The 18,409-nt window shown below is 36.9% G+C and overlaps 1 protein-coding gene across 3 annotated transcripts in view; it reads right to left on the bottom strand.

The window, feature by feature from the left end:
* The window catches only part of ATR (ATR serine/threonine kinase), a 102,228-nt gene that overhangs the window by 26,373 nt on the left and 57,446 nt on the right, over positions 1–18,409 (bottom strand). For all 3 annotated transcript variants that reach the window (XM_006936362.5, XM_045037485.1, XM_019810614.3), the window contains 7 exons: positions 16,079–16,257; positions 12,243–12,407; positions 11,110–11,201; positions 5,505–5,596; positions 5,101–5,278; positions 3,649–3,828; positions 3,048–3,207 (listed from right to left, as the gene is read on the bottom strand). In XM_006936362.5, the coding sequence (XP_006936424.3) occupies positions 3,048–3,207; positions 3,649–3,828; positions 5,101–5,278; positions 5,505–5,596; positions 11,110–11,201; positions 12,243–12,407; positions 16,079–16,257 (1,046 nt within the window). The remainder of the gene's footprint in view (positions 1–3,047; positions 3,208–3,648; positions 3,829–5,100; positions 5,279–5,504; positions 5,597–11,109; positions 11,202–12,242; positions 12,408–16,078; positions 16,258–18,409) is intronic.

Raw genomic sequence — 18,409 nt, 5'->3', positions numbered from 1 at the left:
GAAACGGGAACCCTCTTGCACTGTTCGTGGGAATGCAAATTGGTGCAGCCGCTCTGGAAAGCAGTGTGGAGGTTCCTCAGAAAATTAAAAATAGACCTACCCTATGACCCAGCAATAGCACTGCTAGGAATTTATCCAAGGGATACAGGAGTACTGATGCATAGGGCCACTTGTACCCCAATGTTCATAGCAGCACTCTCAACAATAGCCAAAGTATGGAAAGAGCCTAAATGTCCATCAACTGATGAATGGATAAAGAAATTGTGGTTTATATACACAGTGGAATATTACTTGGCAATGAGAAAAAATGAAATATGGCCTTTTGTAGCAACGTGGATGGAACTGGAGAGTGTGATGCTAAGTGAAATAAGCCATACAGAGAAAGACAGAGACCATATGGTTTCACTCTTATGTGGATCCTGAGAAACTTAACAGGAACCCATGGGGGAGGGGAAGGAAAAAAAAAAAAACAGGTGAGAGTGGGAGAGAGCCAAAGCATAAGAGACTCTTAAAAACTGAGAACAAACTGAGGGTTGATGGGGGGGTGGGAGGGGGGAGAGGGTGGGTGATGGGTATTGAGGAGGGCACCTTTTGGGATGAGCACTGGGTGTTGTATGGAAACCAATTTGTCAATAAATTTCATATATTAAATAAATAAATAAATAAATAAATAAATAAATAAATAAATAAATTAGGTCTTGAATAATAAATAGCAATTTTCTTGAAATGTATTCAGTGAAGGACATTCTTGGTAGAAGGAGGAATAAAAATTTTACTGGAAAAGGTAAGTAATCTGGTTTTACCTGACGCCTAAAGGGTCTATGAGATAGTGACAAGTGAAGCTGAAGAGGGAGAGTGGAACTCGATCAGGAAAAGCCTTGTGTACTTTCTAGGGGTCAGACTTCATAATAAATGTATGAAGAATACTTCAGAAGATTTATCAGAGGAGCTACATGATTCAATGTCCATTTTAGAAAGATCACAGACTGCAGTAATGGGCACAGAGGAATAGGCAAATTAAAAAAAAGGCTATTAATATTATTAGAGGCTGTAAATGTTAAAAGGCATGCATGAAAGCAACAGAGATAAACTAGAGGGAGACGATTCAAAAGATGTTTCTTTTTTAACTTTCAAATATACAATATGGTATTATTAACTATAGTCACCACCATGCTGTACATTACACCCCCATGACTTTTCTATTTTATAACTGGAAGTATGTATCAAAATATCAAAAGATGGGGTGCCTGAGTGGCTCAGTCAGTTAAGCATCTGACTTTGGTTCGGGTTATGATCTCACGGTTTGTGAGTGTGAGCCCCACATCGGGCTTTCTGTTGTCAGCACAGAACCTGCTTCAGAGCTTCTGTCTCCCTCTCTCTCTGCCCCTCCCCCAACTCACACACACTGTGAGTTTTCATTTATTTATCTCAAACATAAATAAACATTAAAAAAAAATTCAGGGTGCCTGGGTGGCTCAGTCAGTTGAGCGTACGACTTCAGCTCAGGTCATGATCTCATGAGCCCCACATCAGGCTCTGTGCTGACAGCTCGGAGCCTGGAGCCTGGAGCCTACTTTGGATTCTGTGACTCCCTCTCCCTCTGCCCCTCCCCTGCTTGTTCTCTCTCTCTCTCTCTCAAAAACAAAAACATTAAAATTTTTTTTAAAAATCCAAAGTGGGGTACTTGGCTGGCTCAGTTGGTAGAGCATGCAACTCTTGATTTCAGGGTCATGAATTCAAGCCCCATGTCTACAGGTAGAGTCTACTTAAAAAAAAAATCAAAAGATGGATGATGGTAGATTTAGTCTCCAATTGGATGTGGAAAATGAAGGAGAGGAAGAAGTTCAAGATGATGCCCAGATTTCTGTGTTAGATGAGAGGATTCAATAGAGTCTATGTAGAAAAATAGAGAATATAGGAGAAGCAGTTATTGACTGGTAGATGATGAATTGCATTTTGAACATAGTGAATTTAAGGCATTACAATACAGACTAGCACTAGCTCAGAAAATGATCAGGTAATGACAAATACAGGCTGAGTCATTACTTTCGCCTCCACAATAACAGATGGCATCAGCTATAGTTGCTAAATGTCAATTTTCAGAACATGCTATGCTTACTACTAATTCTAGACTGGTGGCAAGCATAAGGAAATATATAAATAACAGCCATTTAAATCTGTGGCATAACCTTTGCAAGTAGTTCAGATACTCAAAAAGCTTCTTTCTCATTACCATTGCTTCTATCTGGGGATTGCTGGGCACTTTTGTTCTTATGCTAAACCCTTCCTGATAGGCTAGATTAGAAATTAATCTTGAGTGAAAATGGCAAGTCTACCCAGAACTAATTATCTGCCAAGGATATAAGTAGGGAACAGTATTATTTTCATTTAACAAATAAGTTTTTGAGTGCCTACTACACAGACTCTGTCTATATACAGAGAGGGTAAAAACAAAGTAAAAATTGGCTGCTTCCCTCAAGAAAAAAAAGGAGGGCAGATGAAAACAAAGAATTGCACTTTCAGCTTGAATGGAAAGCCATTTGGGGACTTCAGGAAAGAAGAAATGGTTTCTTCTAGATTATGGTAGAATGATGAAGAAAGGCCACAGTAAAAGAGTCTGAATTGGGATTAAGGATCATCTCTTAGCCCTTGGTAAGACATACCTAATCTACAACATCATATATATATATATATATATATATATATATATATATATATACACACATATATATATATGTATGTATATATGTATATACGTGTATATATATATATATATATATGATGTTGTAGATTAGGTATGTCTATATATATATATGTATATATGTATATATGTATATATATACATATATATGTATATATACATATATGTATGTATATATATACATATATACACACATATATATGTATATATATGTCATATCATATATCATATATATGATGTATATACCTTATATATCATATATCATATATATATATATATGATACACACACACACACACACACACACACACACACACACACACACGCTGACGTTCCCTTGGCCATACCTTGGACCACAGCCACTTTGCTCTTTCCACATACAGTTCAGCAAGTCGTGATTCTCCAGCATTTAGGAGAGCATTGTAGGCTGTTTGGTGGTGACCAGCCTTCCTAGCTACTCTGGCACTCTGTAGCCAGCATCCTCCAACCATTTCATTATAATCTGGTCTAAATGAGTATGACAAAAACAGACGGAAAGAGAATTTTTAAGTATATTCAACAATTTAAAAATATCTCTTAACATGGAATCTTGTTAATATACTATTTCAAAGAAATCAAAGAAATTTGATTTGTTAAAAAACTAATTTTAATTTTCCTAGGGTGGTCAATTTTTGTCAATTACAAGTCTATGAAAACTTTAATACTAACTTTTATCTGTACCTCTGGCAGATATGTTTTGAACATTAAAAAAAAAAAACAAGATACAGTGCATACAAAAGTAATTCTTAAGTACTAGGTTCATTTCAACTATACAGATTTCAACTATACAACTGATAACAGAAAAACACAGATTCAGAGAGAAAATCAAGAAAGATAAATACTCCCAAAGGATATGCAAGTATAATAATAAATTCATGATAACTGACATAAAAAAAACCTGTCAAACACCTTTTGTTGAGGCTTAACAAAGCTCTCCGGAGAGCCAGGATGGGCTCCTTGGCTCTGTAGGAATTCTGGGTCATTTCTAGTCGAGCTACCCAGTTTAGAGAATCTTCTTGAGAGGTATCACCTGGAGACTGTTGAAAAAGTGGTTTGATGCTATGCTCCAATTCACACAACATGTGCAATCTGAAGACAGATAGAGCCTATATTAAAATGTTATCATATTCAGCCCCTTAATCTCATACACAAAGCATGTACTTAAATTAGCCATGAAGAATCTAAAATGTACAGTTTTCTTTGGAAGAACTTTAATATTATATATTCTTGGTATATAAACAGTAACATATTTATCTTTTTAAATTAGGTATTAAACACCAATAATGTTGATTTAAATGTTTGGTGCTTTGCTATGGTCCCCTATTTCCTATTAAGTAAATTGGAGAAGGGAATATAAAACTAAATTCAAGTATATGAAAATCAAATTTTATTGCCTATATGAAGATAAAAGAAAATACAGATCCATTATGAATCAACATAAATATTTGCATATGCCTGACATAGCTGACAGTAAATAACTGTGAAATGAATACAATTTTAATTTTTTCTAAGAATGATAGAAACCCTCATGACACATTCACAGAAGTTTTTTTCCATATATAATATGCAGTGTCTATGACTCAGTGTTCGAGGATGCAGTTGAGTAGCTACAGAACAGAATCTCAGTGGTGCAATCTATGGTTTCATTAAACGGTTTCCAAATGGGCTGATACAAATTATAGTAAATTCTTTTAACTGAAAAAAAAAAAAAGTTCTTAACTTATCTTTTCAATGATAACATGTATTATTTTTCTCAGGTGAACTAACAGACCTGAAATGTTTTCCATCATTTTCTTCCTTACCTCTAAAAGTTAATTTTCCTTCCTCATAGTGGAAGGCCTACATTTTGGGGGAGGGAAATGTCAAATGTATTTCTAAGTGAGAAGAAGAGGAAACTAACAAGTACTGAGCACCAAAGTGCCAGGCACAGTAAATGTCTAGACAATATGACATTACAACAGGACAAATATGTTTTTCTTATTTTTAGAAATCTCATAATTGCTTTTCCAATGAAAAGGATATACATTAGAACATTAAAAAAAAAAATATAGGGTGAGGGGTGCCTGGCTGGCTCAGGTGGTAAAGCATGTGACTCTTGATCTCAGGGCCATGAGTTCAAGCTCCATGTTGGGCACAGAGATTACTTAAAAAAAAAAAAAAAAAAAAAAAAAAATCAAACCAAAACCAACCAAAACAAAAAAACTATAGGGTGACCATGAGATAAAGGAGTGAAAGAGCCACTGTATGTAGATACACATGATACCAAACATACCATCAGTTATTTACTAATTAAAACATTCCAAATCTATCAGAAGACACTTACAAATCAGGAATATAAGATGGACCCTCCCCCACAAATACCTCACAATATATTCATATCCTCGTTGATAAGAGCCTCTTTCAAAGCTTGCAGCTGAAAGAGGTACAATTTGTTCTGCTCTCACTAGTTTCAGTGTGTCATAAAAAGCTGTGACATCTCTTTTTTTGGCTGATAATAATAGCTGTCCCAGTCTGACACTCCATGTTGTAGATTTCCCATCTGAAAAATAAATGTAGAGTCAAGGAATGCCATGGGGCCCCAAAACAAGGTTTACTTCATGTGTAAAATGGTCAGCAGAAATACTGAACAGATGGTTTCATTCTACTTTGAACAAGAAGGCAATTATAAAACAAGCTGAAAGATTAATTATAGATGGTACTCAGCTACTTAAGTCTGAATATTTATAGTATATTAAAACTGATTATACTTTAAGAAGTAATTTTACCTGCTGCCAAATAGTTTTCCACCAAATCCCACTGTGACAATTTCCAAGCTGCTTCCACTCTGTATGTGTTTAATTCATCTGTCCATTCAGACCTGTTAAAAGAAGCCAGTACCAACTAAACTTTATTTAAAGTGGCATTTAGAGATTTTTTCATTGTTTTAGATACTCTATTTATTCTACTTACTGTATTTGTATTGTGTTGTACTTTGTACTTAAATACAAAATGATAATCTCTACCCAAAAAAAACCCCTTGATTTTTAATGTTTCCATTCCCCTAAAAAACATTTTTTCAATAATTACTTCTTGTTCTTTTTTTAAAGTATATTTATTTATTTTGAGAGGAAGAGAAAGTGTGGGAAGAGCAGAGAGAGAGAGAGAGAGAGAGAGAGAGAGAGAATCTCAAGCAGACTCTGCACTGTCAGAACTCTGTCAGTGCAGAGCCCGCTGTGGGGCTCAAACTCACAAACCGTGAGATCATGACCTGACACGAAATCAAGAGTTGGACGCTAAATGGACTGAGCCACCCAGGCGCCCCTCAATAATTACTTCTAAAGGGGCAATTTAAAAATGCCATTGACCAACAAATTAAATTGAGCCATATATTAGAACAGAATTAATGCCTGGATAATTACAAAGTACAGTTTTAAGATTAGCTGTGTGCTTAACTTGAACTAAGGGCAGGGGGAAAAAGAGCCAACTGAACATATACACATTCAGAGGTAAGCAATTCTAAGAACTTGGGATTTTGAATTAAGTTTAAGGCAAAAATAGAGGAGCTTGCGGGTACTAGGTCAGGAGCAGCTCAGGGTGCATAAGGTCACTCAATAAAAGGGCTTAAGAAAGTTACAAGTGACGTGTCAATGGCATAACAAAGGATATGAAATAAGCTGCTTAAATTATATATCTATTCTTAAACTATTTTGAGTTACTTTAAAATTTGGATTTGTAGAGGTGCCTGGGTGGCTTGGTCAGTTAAATGTCTGACTCTTGATTTCAGCTCACACTCATGATCTCACAGTTCATGAGTTCAAGCCCTGTGTCAGGCTCTGTGCTCACAGCACAGAGCCTACCTGGGATTCTCCCCGCCTCTCTCAAAATAAATAACATTTAAAAAAAATCTGGATTTGTAAAACAAGTATGATATAGGTAATTATTTTTTCTAAACATTCTACTTATATGACACTAAGATGGATAATGATATTGTGGATCATGACTATATAGAAGCCAGACTTTCCCAGTATTTCTTCTTTAATAATGTTATTTATTTTTGAGAAAAAGAGAGACAGAGTGTGAGTGGGTGAGGGGCAGAGAGAGACACAGAATCCAAAGCAGGTTCCAGGCTCTGAGCTGTCAGCTTAACCAACTGAGCGACCCAGGCACCCCCATATTTCCTCTTTATTAATCATACCATTTGAATATCTGATATATGCTAGACCCTGCACTGAGCACATTTTTCTATTTAATTATCTAACAACACAGAAAGGCACACATATCCTCATAGTATAAATAAGGTAACAGAATCAGAGAGGTTAGGATCAATGCCATAAAAAGCCCTCTTTGCTCTTTCTATAGTAAAAATACATTTAAAAAATGTAAAACAGTGATTTTTTTATTAAAAAAATCTAAAATAGCAGTATAAATATGGAACATCCTCTAATTTCTAAATACAAACTCCACCAAAAACAATTTAGAACAAGGCTAAAAGAAATATAATAGAAATGTAGTTTGGGGCACCTTGCTGGCTCAGTCAGTAGAGCATGAGACTCCCAATCTCAGGGTCATGAATTTGAGCACCACACTGGGCATAGAAGTTACTTAAAAATAATATTAAAAAAAAGAAATGTAGTTTTCAAAAAGTCCAGTTGTGAATAACTTTACAAGCTTATCACCAGATGCCAAAATATCAAAATTTTAAGATCAAAATCTGAGTAGAATTAGCAGGATTTGCTATCTAGAAGGGATGTGTCATACCAAGTATTATACCAAGTACCAAAAGGTAATGAGGACCAGGCTGTGAGAACTTATCCCCATAAATAGGTTCACTAAAAAGAGTAATTGTGTAGGTCAAGTACATTCAATAATTTTGGAGGAATATTTGTTTAAATGCAAATATTCTTGGGAAGCCTGGGTGGCTCCATCAGTTGAGCATCTGACTCTTGATCTCTACTCAGGTTCGTGGACCCTGCATTGGACTCTGTACTGGCAATATAGAGCCAGGATTCTTTCTCTCTCTGCTCCTCCCATTATTACACATACACTCTCTAAATAAATAAATAAATAAAACTTAAGAAAATGCAAATATTCTCCCCAAAGAAAACACATCCTCTCAATGACCACTTGCTCCAATATGATAGAGCAATCTTTTTTTTTTCTTCCACATTTTTATTTAAATTCTAGTTAGATGGGGCGCCTGGGTGGCTCAGTCGGTTAGGGGTTCAACTTCAACTCAGGTCATGGTATCACGGTTCTGTGGGTTCGAGCCTTGTTCGGGCTCTGTGCTGACAGCTCAGAGCCTAGAGCCTGCTTCGGATTCTGTGTCTCCCTCTCTCTCTGCCCTTACCCTGATTGAGCTCTGTCTCTCAAAAATAAACATTAAAATAAATAAATTCTAGTTAGTTAACATATAGTGCAATATTGGTTTCAGGAGTAGAATTCAGTGATTCAACAGTTACATACAATATCCACTGTTCATCATAACAAGGGCCTTCCTTAATACCCATCACACATCTAGCCCATCCCTCACCCCTTCCCTCTATCAACTCTGTTTGTTGTCTATATATGATAGATCAGAAGCCTCTATGTATCCCACATCCAAAGAGAAGAGGAGTCTAACTCTACAGCATGTGTAATAACGAAACTTGACACCTAGGTTTGAGCCATGACGAACCTTCCCAAATTACTTTACTTATGAAGTCTTTCAACTAATTTAGAGAAACATCTAAAACATACAACCATTCTTTACCTGCTTCTGCAAAGTTTCTTCCCTTGTTTCATAAATTTCATTACTGTGAAACCATCTGATTAACAGTGAGCTTCTCTGCTCTCAAACATTATAGACTTGAAGTCTTTGCAAATTACAGTTGGGAATTTATAGAAACTATACTTAGCAGAACTGCTTTGACAGTCCTAACTAAAAATAGTGGCCTGTGTGCTCTCTGATCAACTAAGATACCAACCCTTTTGATCTGATCTCACTGCCCAGAATAGTCAGTTGGCATCTGGCAAATATATCAAGAAATAAGTACTTTAGCTCTCCAAACAATGCAGCTTCAAGAGCAGCACAAACCTCCACAGTTACTCCCCAGACCAGAAGAACTATGCAGCCTTAATCTTTGCCACACATACATACTACTTTTTTGCATCATTTTCTTGCTATAACAAACCCACGGAACGGAACGGAACGGAAGGCAGCTTTCATTTTTATCAATCCTTTACGGAAAAAACACAGTCTAGAGTGGTATTCTGTAAACCAGTCACAAAATTTCCTCTTCCCCAACGCAGAAAATAACTGGTGCTAATAATGTAGACAGAGCTTAGATACTTTTTGGATATGTTTGTATGAGCCTCACCAATAGCAGGTGAGCTCTACAAGGTTTCTGTCTTAAAGCAAATATCATTCAAGAAAGACTCTTGGGACAGAAGATAAGCTGTTAAGACACATGAAAAAAATGCTGAACATAACTCCTCATCATGAGGGAAATACAAATCAAAGCCACAATGAGATACCACCTCACACCTGTCAGAATGGCTAAAGTTAACAACTCCGGCAACAATAGATGTTGGCAAGGATGTGGAGAAAGAGGATCCCTTTTACACTGCTGGTGGGAATGCAAACTGGTACAGCCACTCTGGAAAACAGTATGGAGGTCCCTCAAAAAATTAAAAATATAACTACCCTACAACCCAGCAATTGCACTACTAGGTATTTATCCAAAAGATACAGAAGTGCTGATTTGAAGGGGCACATGCACCCCAATGTTTATACCAGCACTAGCACAAGAGCCAAAGTATGGAAAGAACCCAAATGTCCATCAACTGCTAAATGGATAAAGAAAATGTGGTATACACACACATACACACAAACACACACGCACACACACACACACACACACACACACACAAATGCAGTATTAGCAGTCAAAAAGAGTGAAATCCTGCTATTTGCCACAACATGAATGGAACTAGAATGTATTATGCTAAGCAAAATTAGAGAATGACAAGTATCATGATTTCACTCATATGTGGAATTTAAGACACAAAACAGATGAACATAAGGGAAGGGAAGCAAAAATAAGATAAAAACAGAGAGGGAGACAAAACATAAGAGACTCCTAAATACAGAGAACAAACTAAGGGTTGCTGGAGGGGTGCTGGGTGGGGGATGGGCTAAATGGATGAGGGGCATTAAGGAGGACACTTGTTGTGATGAGCAATGGGTACTATACGTAAGTGATAAATCACTAAATTCTACTCCTGAAACCATTATTACACTACATGTTAACTAGCTTGGGTCTAAATTAAAAACAAAAATATATATATATATATATATATATGTATATATATATATATATACATATATATATATATGTATATATATATATATATATACATATGTATACATATGTATATATATATACATATATATATATGTATATATATATATATACATATGTATACATATGTATATATATATATATATATATACATATATACATATGTATATATAAAATAAACAAACACATTTGGTACCAAAAAAAAGGTAAGCTGTTAAGTGCTAAATCAGCTTATGACAAAGTAGAAAAAAAAGTTTTTGTTGCCTATCTCCAGCACCATGAAAACATAAAAGATTTCATTTCTTTGCTAAATGTTATGTCAACTCAATTCACTGATTAAAATTTTTTGATTCAGATACAATAACAAAATAAAATCAATTTTTAAAATTTTTTTAATGTTTACTTATTTTTGAGAGATAGAGACAGTGCGAGTGGAGGAGGGGCAGAGAGAGAGAGGGAGACACAGAATCTGAAACAGGCTCCAGGCTCTGAGCTGTCAGCACAGAGCCCAATGCGGGGCTCAAACTTGGGAACGGCGAGATCATGACCTAGGCTGAAGTCAGATGCTTAACCGACTGAGCCACCCAGACGCCCCCGTTCTTTTTTTTTTAAGGTTTATTTTTGAAAGAGAATGAGCGTGCCTGCACAAGGGAGGGAGGGACAGAGAGAAAGGGTGACTGAGGATCCAAAGTGGGCTCTGCTTGAAACCAGAGAGCCCAACTCGGGGCCCAAACCCACAAACCACGAGATCATGACCTGAGCCAAAGGTGGAAGCTTAACTGACTGAGCCACTGAGGTAGCCCAAAATACAATTATTCTTTAAAAAAAATATTACCTGTGGGATGCCTGGGTGACTTATTCGGTTAAGCATCCAACTCTGGATTTCGGCTCAGGTCATGATTATGGGTTCAAGTCCCACAACAGGCTCTGCACTGACAGCGTGAAATCTGTTTGGAGTCTATCTCTCTCCCTTTCTTGACCCTCCCCACTACTCTTTCTCTCGAAATAAATAAACTTAAAAAAAATAAAAAAATAAAAAAATAAAAATTACCTGTTAGCATGCACTCCATTCACCTGAGTGATTACAGTAGACAGCTGTCCAAGACCTAACATGGACTTCACTACACCATGATAATGAATAATCTAGAAATTTAAAAATATTTAAAATAGCAATAATCACTTCAAATATATCGTGGAAAACAAAAACTGTTTAACTGATATTCAATAAAAAGTACTATTTGCCTCACTAAACCTACTCTTCTTAGTTCAGCAATTGATTTGCATGGTGTAATGGTAAAGCCCCCAATAATGTCCTAATATATGTGAGTATTAAAAGAATACACAGACAACCTAAAAAATTCTCACAGTGAATTTATTATTTTTTCCATATTTGGTTAATTTTTGGTGCAAATCAAATATAAATGTAATGAGTATTCTTTAATATTTTGTTTAAAGATTATTTACCATACTATTTCTCACACAAAAATTAAAACTCAAAGCTCATAACATTAAAATAGACTTAGGGCTGTAGTAACTAAAAAGTTATATAGGGTTATGCAATATTCTTTAAAATTGAAAACAAGATTGTGAAAAATAAGGATCCTGTATGAGCTTCTGAGAAAATGAGCACGTAAAATACAACAAAAAGCAATACTGTAAGATTAGAGAGAATCTAAGCCAAGATCATAAATCAAGAATTCTAAATTCCCTTCCTGTCCCAGTAAACAGGAGATATGTTAACACACCCCCATTTTAATTATAGCTTAGTATTTCTAAGGGACCATTTCAGAAATTCATAAAGGTTGGTAGGGGCATATAAAATCTGAAAATGTTTCCTAGGCTGTAGAGAATAATTGTTATTATTAAAAAATGTATGTCAAATTGATACTTTTAATTGCAAACAAAAATTGTATAAATTTTAAAGCAAATGAGCACACATTAATATAAATATACTCCTCAACACACATCATTCATTTGGGGGATTTCTAAGGTCACAGAAATTTGGCATGGGAAAAGATTTTTGAGATCCTCTAGCACATGTCTAATTTCATCAATCAGGAAACTCAAGCTCAGAGGTGATTAAATATTTTCCAGACACTAGTAGAGACAGTATTGAAACAAAGGTTTCCAGAGTTCCTTGTTCAGGGCTCTTTTCATTATGTTGCCTTTCATTTATTATCTTACCTGGTCTGGTTCTAGCTGAATAGCCCTGTCATAACAAGCAGTGGCATCCCTCAGTAAGCCAATGCTTTCATGTTCAAGGATCTGTTCTTTCAAAGATGGTTCTGCCTTTCGAAGTGCGCTTACTCCAGCCACTCCATCAGGTTCATGCATAGCAGCATACAATTTCTTTGTGCAACCATTAAAAAACAATCAAATAAGAGAAAAAAACACAACTGGAACTAAAATTGTAAAACCACCAGTTTATGTGAATAGAGTACATGAGAATTTTTCTCAAAGCAACAGTAAGTATTTGCTTCAAGACAGATTTCACAGTAAAATTATAAACTTATTTACAAACATTTTATTATCTTAACACTCTTGTTCCACTTAAAATATAAATCTACATTAGTAATTGCTATTGATGAGAGTCACAAAGAACTTTAAGGTTCTGAACTCTCTTTAAATACAACTTATGATAAATTCTGTTGAATACAGTTTATAAGGGTTTGCATTTTAAAATTTATAAAATTTTTAAACAAGTATTTTATTTTATTTTATTTTTAAAAAAAAATTTTTTTTTTCAACGTTTTTTTATTTTTGCGACAGAGAGAGACAGAGCATGAACGGGCGAGGGGCAGAGAGAGAGGGAGGCACAGAATCGGAAACAGGCTCCAGGCTCCGAGCCATCAGCCCAGAGCCTGACGCGGGGCTCGAACTCACGGACCGCGAGATCGTGACCTGGCTGAAGTCGGACGCTTAACCGACTGAGCCACCCAGGCGCCCCTAAACAAGTATTTTAATATACTGATAGGGAGATGCCTCAAATCTGAGTTCGAAGGAGATATTCAAGTTGAAGATAAAAATTTGGGAGCACTTAGCACAAAGATGTCCTTTAAAGGCAGGGGAAAAGATGGCATACTCTAGGAAATGAATAGAAAGAAGAGAAAGGGTCAGGGTAGGAGATGGGAGTACTAGTATATTACTAGGCAAAGAACTAGCAAATAAAACTGAGAAGAGAAAGCAGAATAGTTTATTCTTTTTTTGTTTTTTTTTAAACATTTTTTTTTAACATTTATTTATTTTTGAGAGAGAGCGCGCGCGTGTGAGCGAGCATGAGCGGGGGAGGGGCCGAGAGAGAGGGAGACAGAATCTAAAGCAGGCTCCAGGCTCTGAGCTGTCAGCACAGAGCCTGACGCGGGCTCAAATTCACAAACCGCGAGATCACCTGAGCGGAAGTCGAACGCTCAACCGTCTGAGCCACCCAGGCGTCCCGAGAAAGCAGAGTAGTTTAAAGGAACCTGGGCAATGTGATATCCCAGAAGCCATGAAATAAAAGCAAACGTCTTAATGAAAAAGGAGTGATCAAATGATTCTGTGAAATTAAGAAAATGAGAACTAAGAAGCATTTATTGGATTTGGCAATATAGAGGCCACTGATTTTCTGAGTAAGAGTAGTTATCAGTGGAATGGAGATAGAAGTCATGTTGGGATGGTCAAAAAATGAATGGAAAGTAAAGTAAATATAGGGAAGATAAACAGTTCTTTTCAAACTGGCTATGTAGGGAAACAGAGAGACAGGAAGTATCTGAAGGGGAATGTAAGACCAAGGGAATTATTAAAAATTAAGATGGGGGCGCCTGGGTGGCTCAATCATCTGATTCTCGATTTTGGCTCATGGTTGTGAGATCAAGCTCTGTCTAGGGCTGGGAGTGAAGACTGCTTAAGATTCTCTGTCTCCCTCTGTTTCTGTCCCTCCCCCTCTCCCACTCACTTGTAGGCATGTGAGGAAAAAAAAAAAAATTAAGGGAAGATACCAGAGTATGTCTATATACTCGGGTTGAGGAAGATAAATTACTGATTTTAGAGAAAGCAGGAATATCTGAAGGACTGAAATAAAGAGCACAAGTAGAAGGATTGAATTTTGACAGGAAGGGATCCTTCAAGAATAACAGAAGAGAAAAAAAAATGATATGGTGCAGAAGTCAGTGTATTTTCAAATTTGGTAGACATTTGGCTTCAGTTTCTTTTCTTTTTTTTTTTTAAGTTTATTTATTTACTTTGAGAGAGACAGAGACAGCGTGAGCAGGGGAGGGGCAGAGAGAGAAAAAGAGAGAGGGAGAATCCCAAGCAGGCTCGGCAAGGTCAGCACAGATTCTGACTCAAACTCATGAAACAGTGAGATTGTGACCTAAGCTGAAACCAAGAGTCAGATGCTTAACTGACTGAGCCGCCCAGGTGCCTCTGGCTTCATTTTCTTAATGACAATAAGCAAGATTACCAGTTAAGAGTAGGAGAGGAAACAGAGAAATGAGAAGATAAGAAATAATCATCTTGAAGAGCAGGAAGGTAGGCTATTAAAGAAACACAGGACTGAAGGCAGTGTTAAAGAGTACTGCTGAAATCTCAGATTATAAACTTAGAGCAAAAGTAGTTCAAAACCCACTGTGTGATTTTTCTCCAGCAATGTTCAATTGCTTAAATGCAGACACTGAGAAAGCAGATGGCTTGAGTTTATCCAGGGATGGTATTTTACAAAGTGAGTATCACACAGTGGGTGAAAAGACAAGGGAGTTAAACATCTTTGTAAGGGAATGAATTTAATAATGAAAATAGACTCAAAGCTAGACAAGGAGAAAAATAGGAGGAGGCTAATATTCATCCAAATACTACAAAGTACTGGGGTACCTGGCTGGCTTAGTTGGAGGAGCATGTGACTCTTGATCTTAGTTAGGGTTTTGAGTTCAAGCCCCACGCTGGGCGTGGAGATTACTTAAATGAATAACTTAAAAAACAACACTACAAGCCACTAATTTTTAAGTTTCTCACTGCCTTTTGCTTTTCAACTTGGAAAAAGTCTATCAATTTTGACTTTTTTTTTTTTTTTTTCAACAGGGAGAGAGAGAGAGCATGAGCAGGGGAGAGATGCAGAGAGAGAGAATCCCAAGCAGGCTCCATGTTCAGCATGGAGCCTGACACGGGGCTGGATCCCATTACCTTGGGCTCATGACCTGAGCCAAAATCAAGTCAGATGCTCAACATACTGAGCCACCCAGGTGCCCCTCATTTTGGCCTCTTTTTTAATCCCACTGTATTAGCCCCATCTGCCTTTTTTCTCCCCTTTCCCTACACAATCAAAATTTTATCACCTAAACCATTATTTCACTAGCACTGTCATGCCCAATTCCTGTTACAACCAGCACATCCCCCTTCCCACTCACCCCCAAATTCAGGCCCACATTTCTCATGAGAATAACAACGGCTTGCTTCCCTTGCATCATGGCTCTTTCAAACCCTCCCTCCATGAATGCCATAGTCATTTCTTCCATTGCACTTCCCTGGTTCAAATCACCTAAGAATTTTGGACAACTTAAAAGGTCCTCTATGTTTTATCTTTCCTCTGCCCAAATCTTTATCGTTCTTCTGCCATTCCCAAACTGACACTTTACTCTTTACCATACACCACGTTCTTTCCCAACTCCACACTTTTGCCAACTCCATATGGATGCCCCTGTTTGAAATATCTTGACCCCTTCTTTTACATATCTACCATCCATTCTTTAAGACCCAGCTTAGACAAGATCTCCAAAGAGCCTGTACTAATTCCTTGCTCACATATTTCCATCTCCCACCCCGCCCCACCCCACACATAAGTGCCTTTCCTCAGGGCACAACTAGTATTACACCAAACGGATGTTTATCTCTCCCCACTAATCTGCAAGTTTCTAAAGTGCTTATAAATATCTAGTACCTAGCACAGCATGTAAAACACTCAATAAAATGTTCAATAAAATGAACGATATAAACATAAAAGATCAGCAATATTAAACAACATTAAGTTTAATGTATTAATTTCAAACCTGTAAAAATCCAAGATGCTCCTGAATATTTTGTTTCTTTTCTGTAATAAATGATTCAAAGTGCATTACAGCTCGTGTATATGCTTTGGAGCGAAAGGAAGCTACTGCCAGAGTATCCTGAGGTATGAGGTCTAGAAAACGAGTTACACTCTGATAGTCTTCATAATCCGCAGTAGATACTGGATTATAAAAAGACAATTGAGTAAAGACTTATAACATGAAATTTTAAAAGTGTCGATTTAAATTCCTATTTATTCATTTTAAATTCAATTTCATTCACTAAATAAGTTAACAGAAATGTATTAAGAATATCATGCTTAGAATGTAACTACCAGTAGGATGATTGCTCAAAGGATTCTTGCTCCAACTCCCACCATTATTACTTACCTTACCTTGGACAGTTATCTAACTTATTTGAGCTTCTATTTCCCCATATATATAAGGGAAATATTAGAATTGTCCTTCCTTCTTTACAATGTTGTTGTGAGGATTAAATGTAAATCTGTATTATACCATATGATTTCATTCATATGTGGAATTTAAGACACAAAAGAAATGAGCAAAGGACAAAAAAAAGAGAGACAAACCACAAAACAAACTCCTAACTATAGAGAAGAATCTGGTGGTTACTAGAGAGGAGGTGAGATGGTGATGGGTGAAAGAGGTGATGAAGATTAAGGAGTGCACTTGTTATGATGAGCACCAATGTATGGAGGTACTGTATCACTATACTGTACACCTGAAACTAATATTACCTTGTATGTTGTAACTGGAATTTAAATAAAACTTAAAAAAACCCAAAAAACCAAACCAATGTACTAAATACTGAAAAGATACAAAGATGATACAAAAGATACAAAAATGAGTCATTTATTAATGATAATTATAAAACCACTAATAGTGTATAACAGTAGGGAAACAGCAGAATTATAGAAATAGCTTTCTTTTTAAAGTTTAGAATTGTTGTTGGGGCGCCTGGGTGGCGCAGTCGGTTAAGCGTCCGACTTCAGCCAGGTCACGTTCTCGCGGTCCGTGAGTTGGAGCCCCGCGTCAGGCTCTGGGCTAATGGCTCGGAGCCTGGAGCCTGTTTCCGATTCTGTGTCTCCCTCTCTCTCTGCCCCTCCCCCGTTCATGCTCTGTCTCTCTGTCCCAAAAATAAATTTAAAAAAATGTTGAAAAAAAAAATTTTTTTTTTAAAGTTTAGAATTGTTGGGGTGGGAGGGAGGGGAGGGTGGGTGATGGATATTGAGGAGGGCACCTTTTGGGATGAGCACTGGGTGTTGTATGGAAACCAATTTGACAATAAATTTCATATATTGGAAAAATAAAGTTTAGAATTGTTAACAGGCTATTTTTTCCTATGTTGCTATGTATACAACAGCAACTACTTTAATGAAAATTCAAAGTAAAACACTTTAACACTTATAAATTTCTTCAAAATTTAAAGAATCAAGACGGTAAATTTAAAAGAAGTTATACGTAAAATAAGTCCTTGATTCCATCAAAATCTGTAGATCATTCAAATTATAAGAGATGTTAAAAATATTGTACTTTTGTTTTTGTTTTGGGGGGGAGGGGCGGGGGAAAGGGGGAGGGGGGGAGGGAGGGAGAGAGGGAGAGAGAGAGAGAGAGAGAGAGAGAGAGAGAGAGAGAGAGAGAGAATCTTAAGCAGGCTCCAAGTCCAGTACCCAGTGCTACATGGGGGCTTAATCTCATGACCACAAGATATGACCTGAGCCAAAATCAAGAGTTGCACGCTTAACTGACTGAGCCACCCAGGGACTCCAAAGATATTGTACTTTTGAACCATTACAAATGTTATTTTTTTTTTAATTTTTTTTAACGTTTATTTATTTTTGAGACAGAGAGAGACAGAGCATGAACGGGGAAGGGGCAGAGAGAGAGGGAGACACAGAATCGGAAACAGGCTCCAGGCTCTGAGCCATCAGCCCAGAGCCTGACGCGGGGCTCGAACTCACAGGCCGCGAGATCGTGACCTGAGCTGAAGTCGGACGCTCAACCGACTGCGCCACCCAGGCGCCCCAACAAATGTTATTCTTAAAAGCTAGTATTTCCCTTGCAATGTTAGTAGGAATAGTGATAAAGTTCAGACTTAGTTTTCCAGTGACATTTTCATGTGCAGAAACAGGAATGAACATGTAATTGTTAAACCAATGGAAAATATATTAATAACTAGCCATAGTCCTCAGAGAAACAATCCCACAGATATTTGTTTGAAAGTCCAAAAAAACTGTTAGAAAAATTACAAATTCTTGTGATTAACAACAGGAATGTACGTGGTTTCCACAGGTATATGAACAAGAGGGAGAT

Source organism: Felis catus, chromosome C2 (assembly GCF_018350175.1).
Source record: "Felis catus isolate Fca126 chromosome C2, F.catus_Fca126_mat1.0, whole genome shotgun sequence".
Lineage (NCBI taxonomy): Eukaryota > Metazoa > Chordata > Mammalia > Carnivora > Felidae > Felis > Felis catus.
The sequence above is the reverse complement of the archived record's forward strand: the minus strand, read 5'-3'. Positions and strand labels throughout refer to the sequence as shown.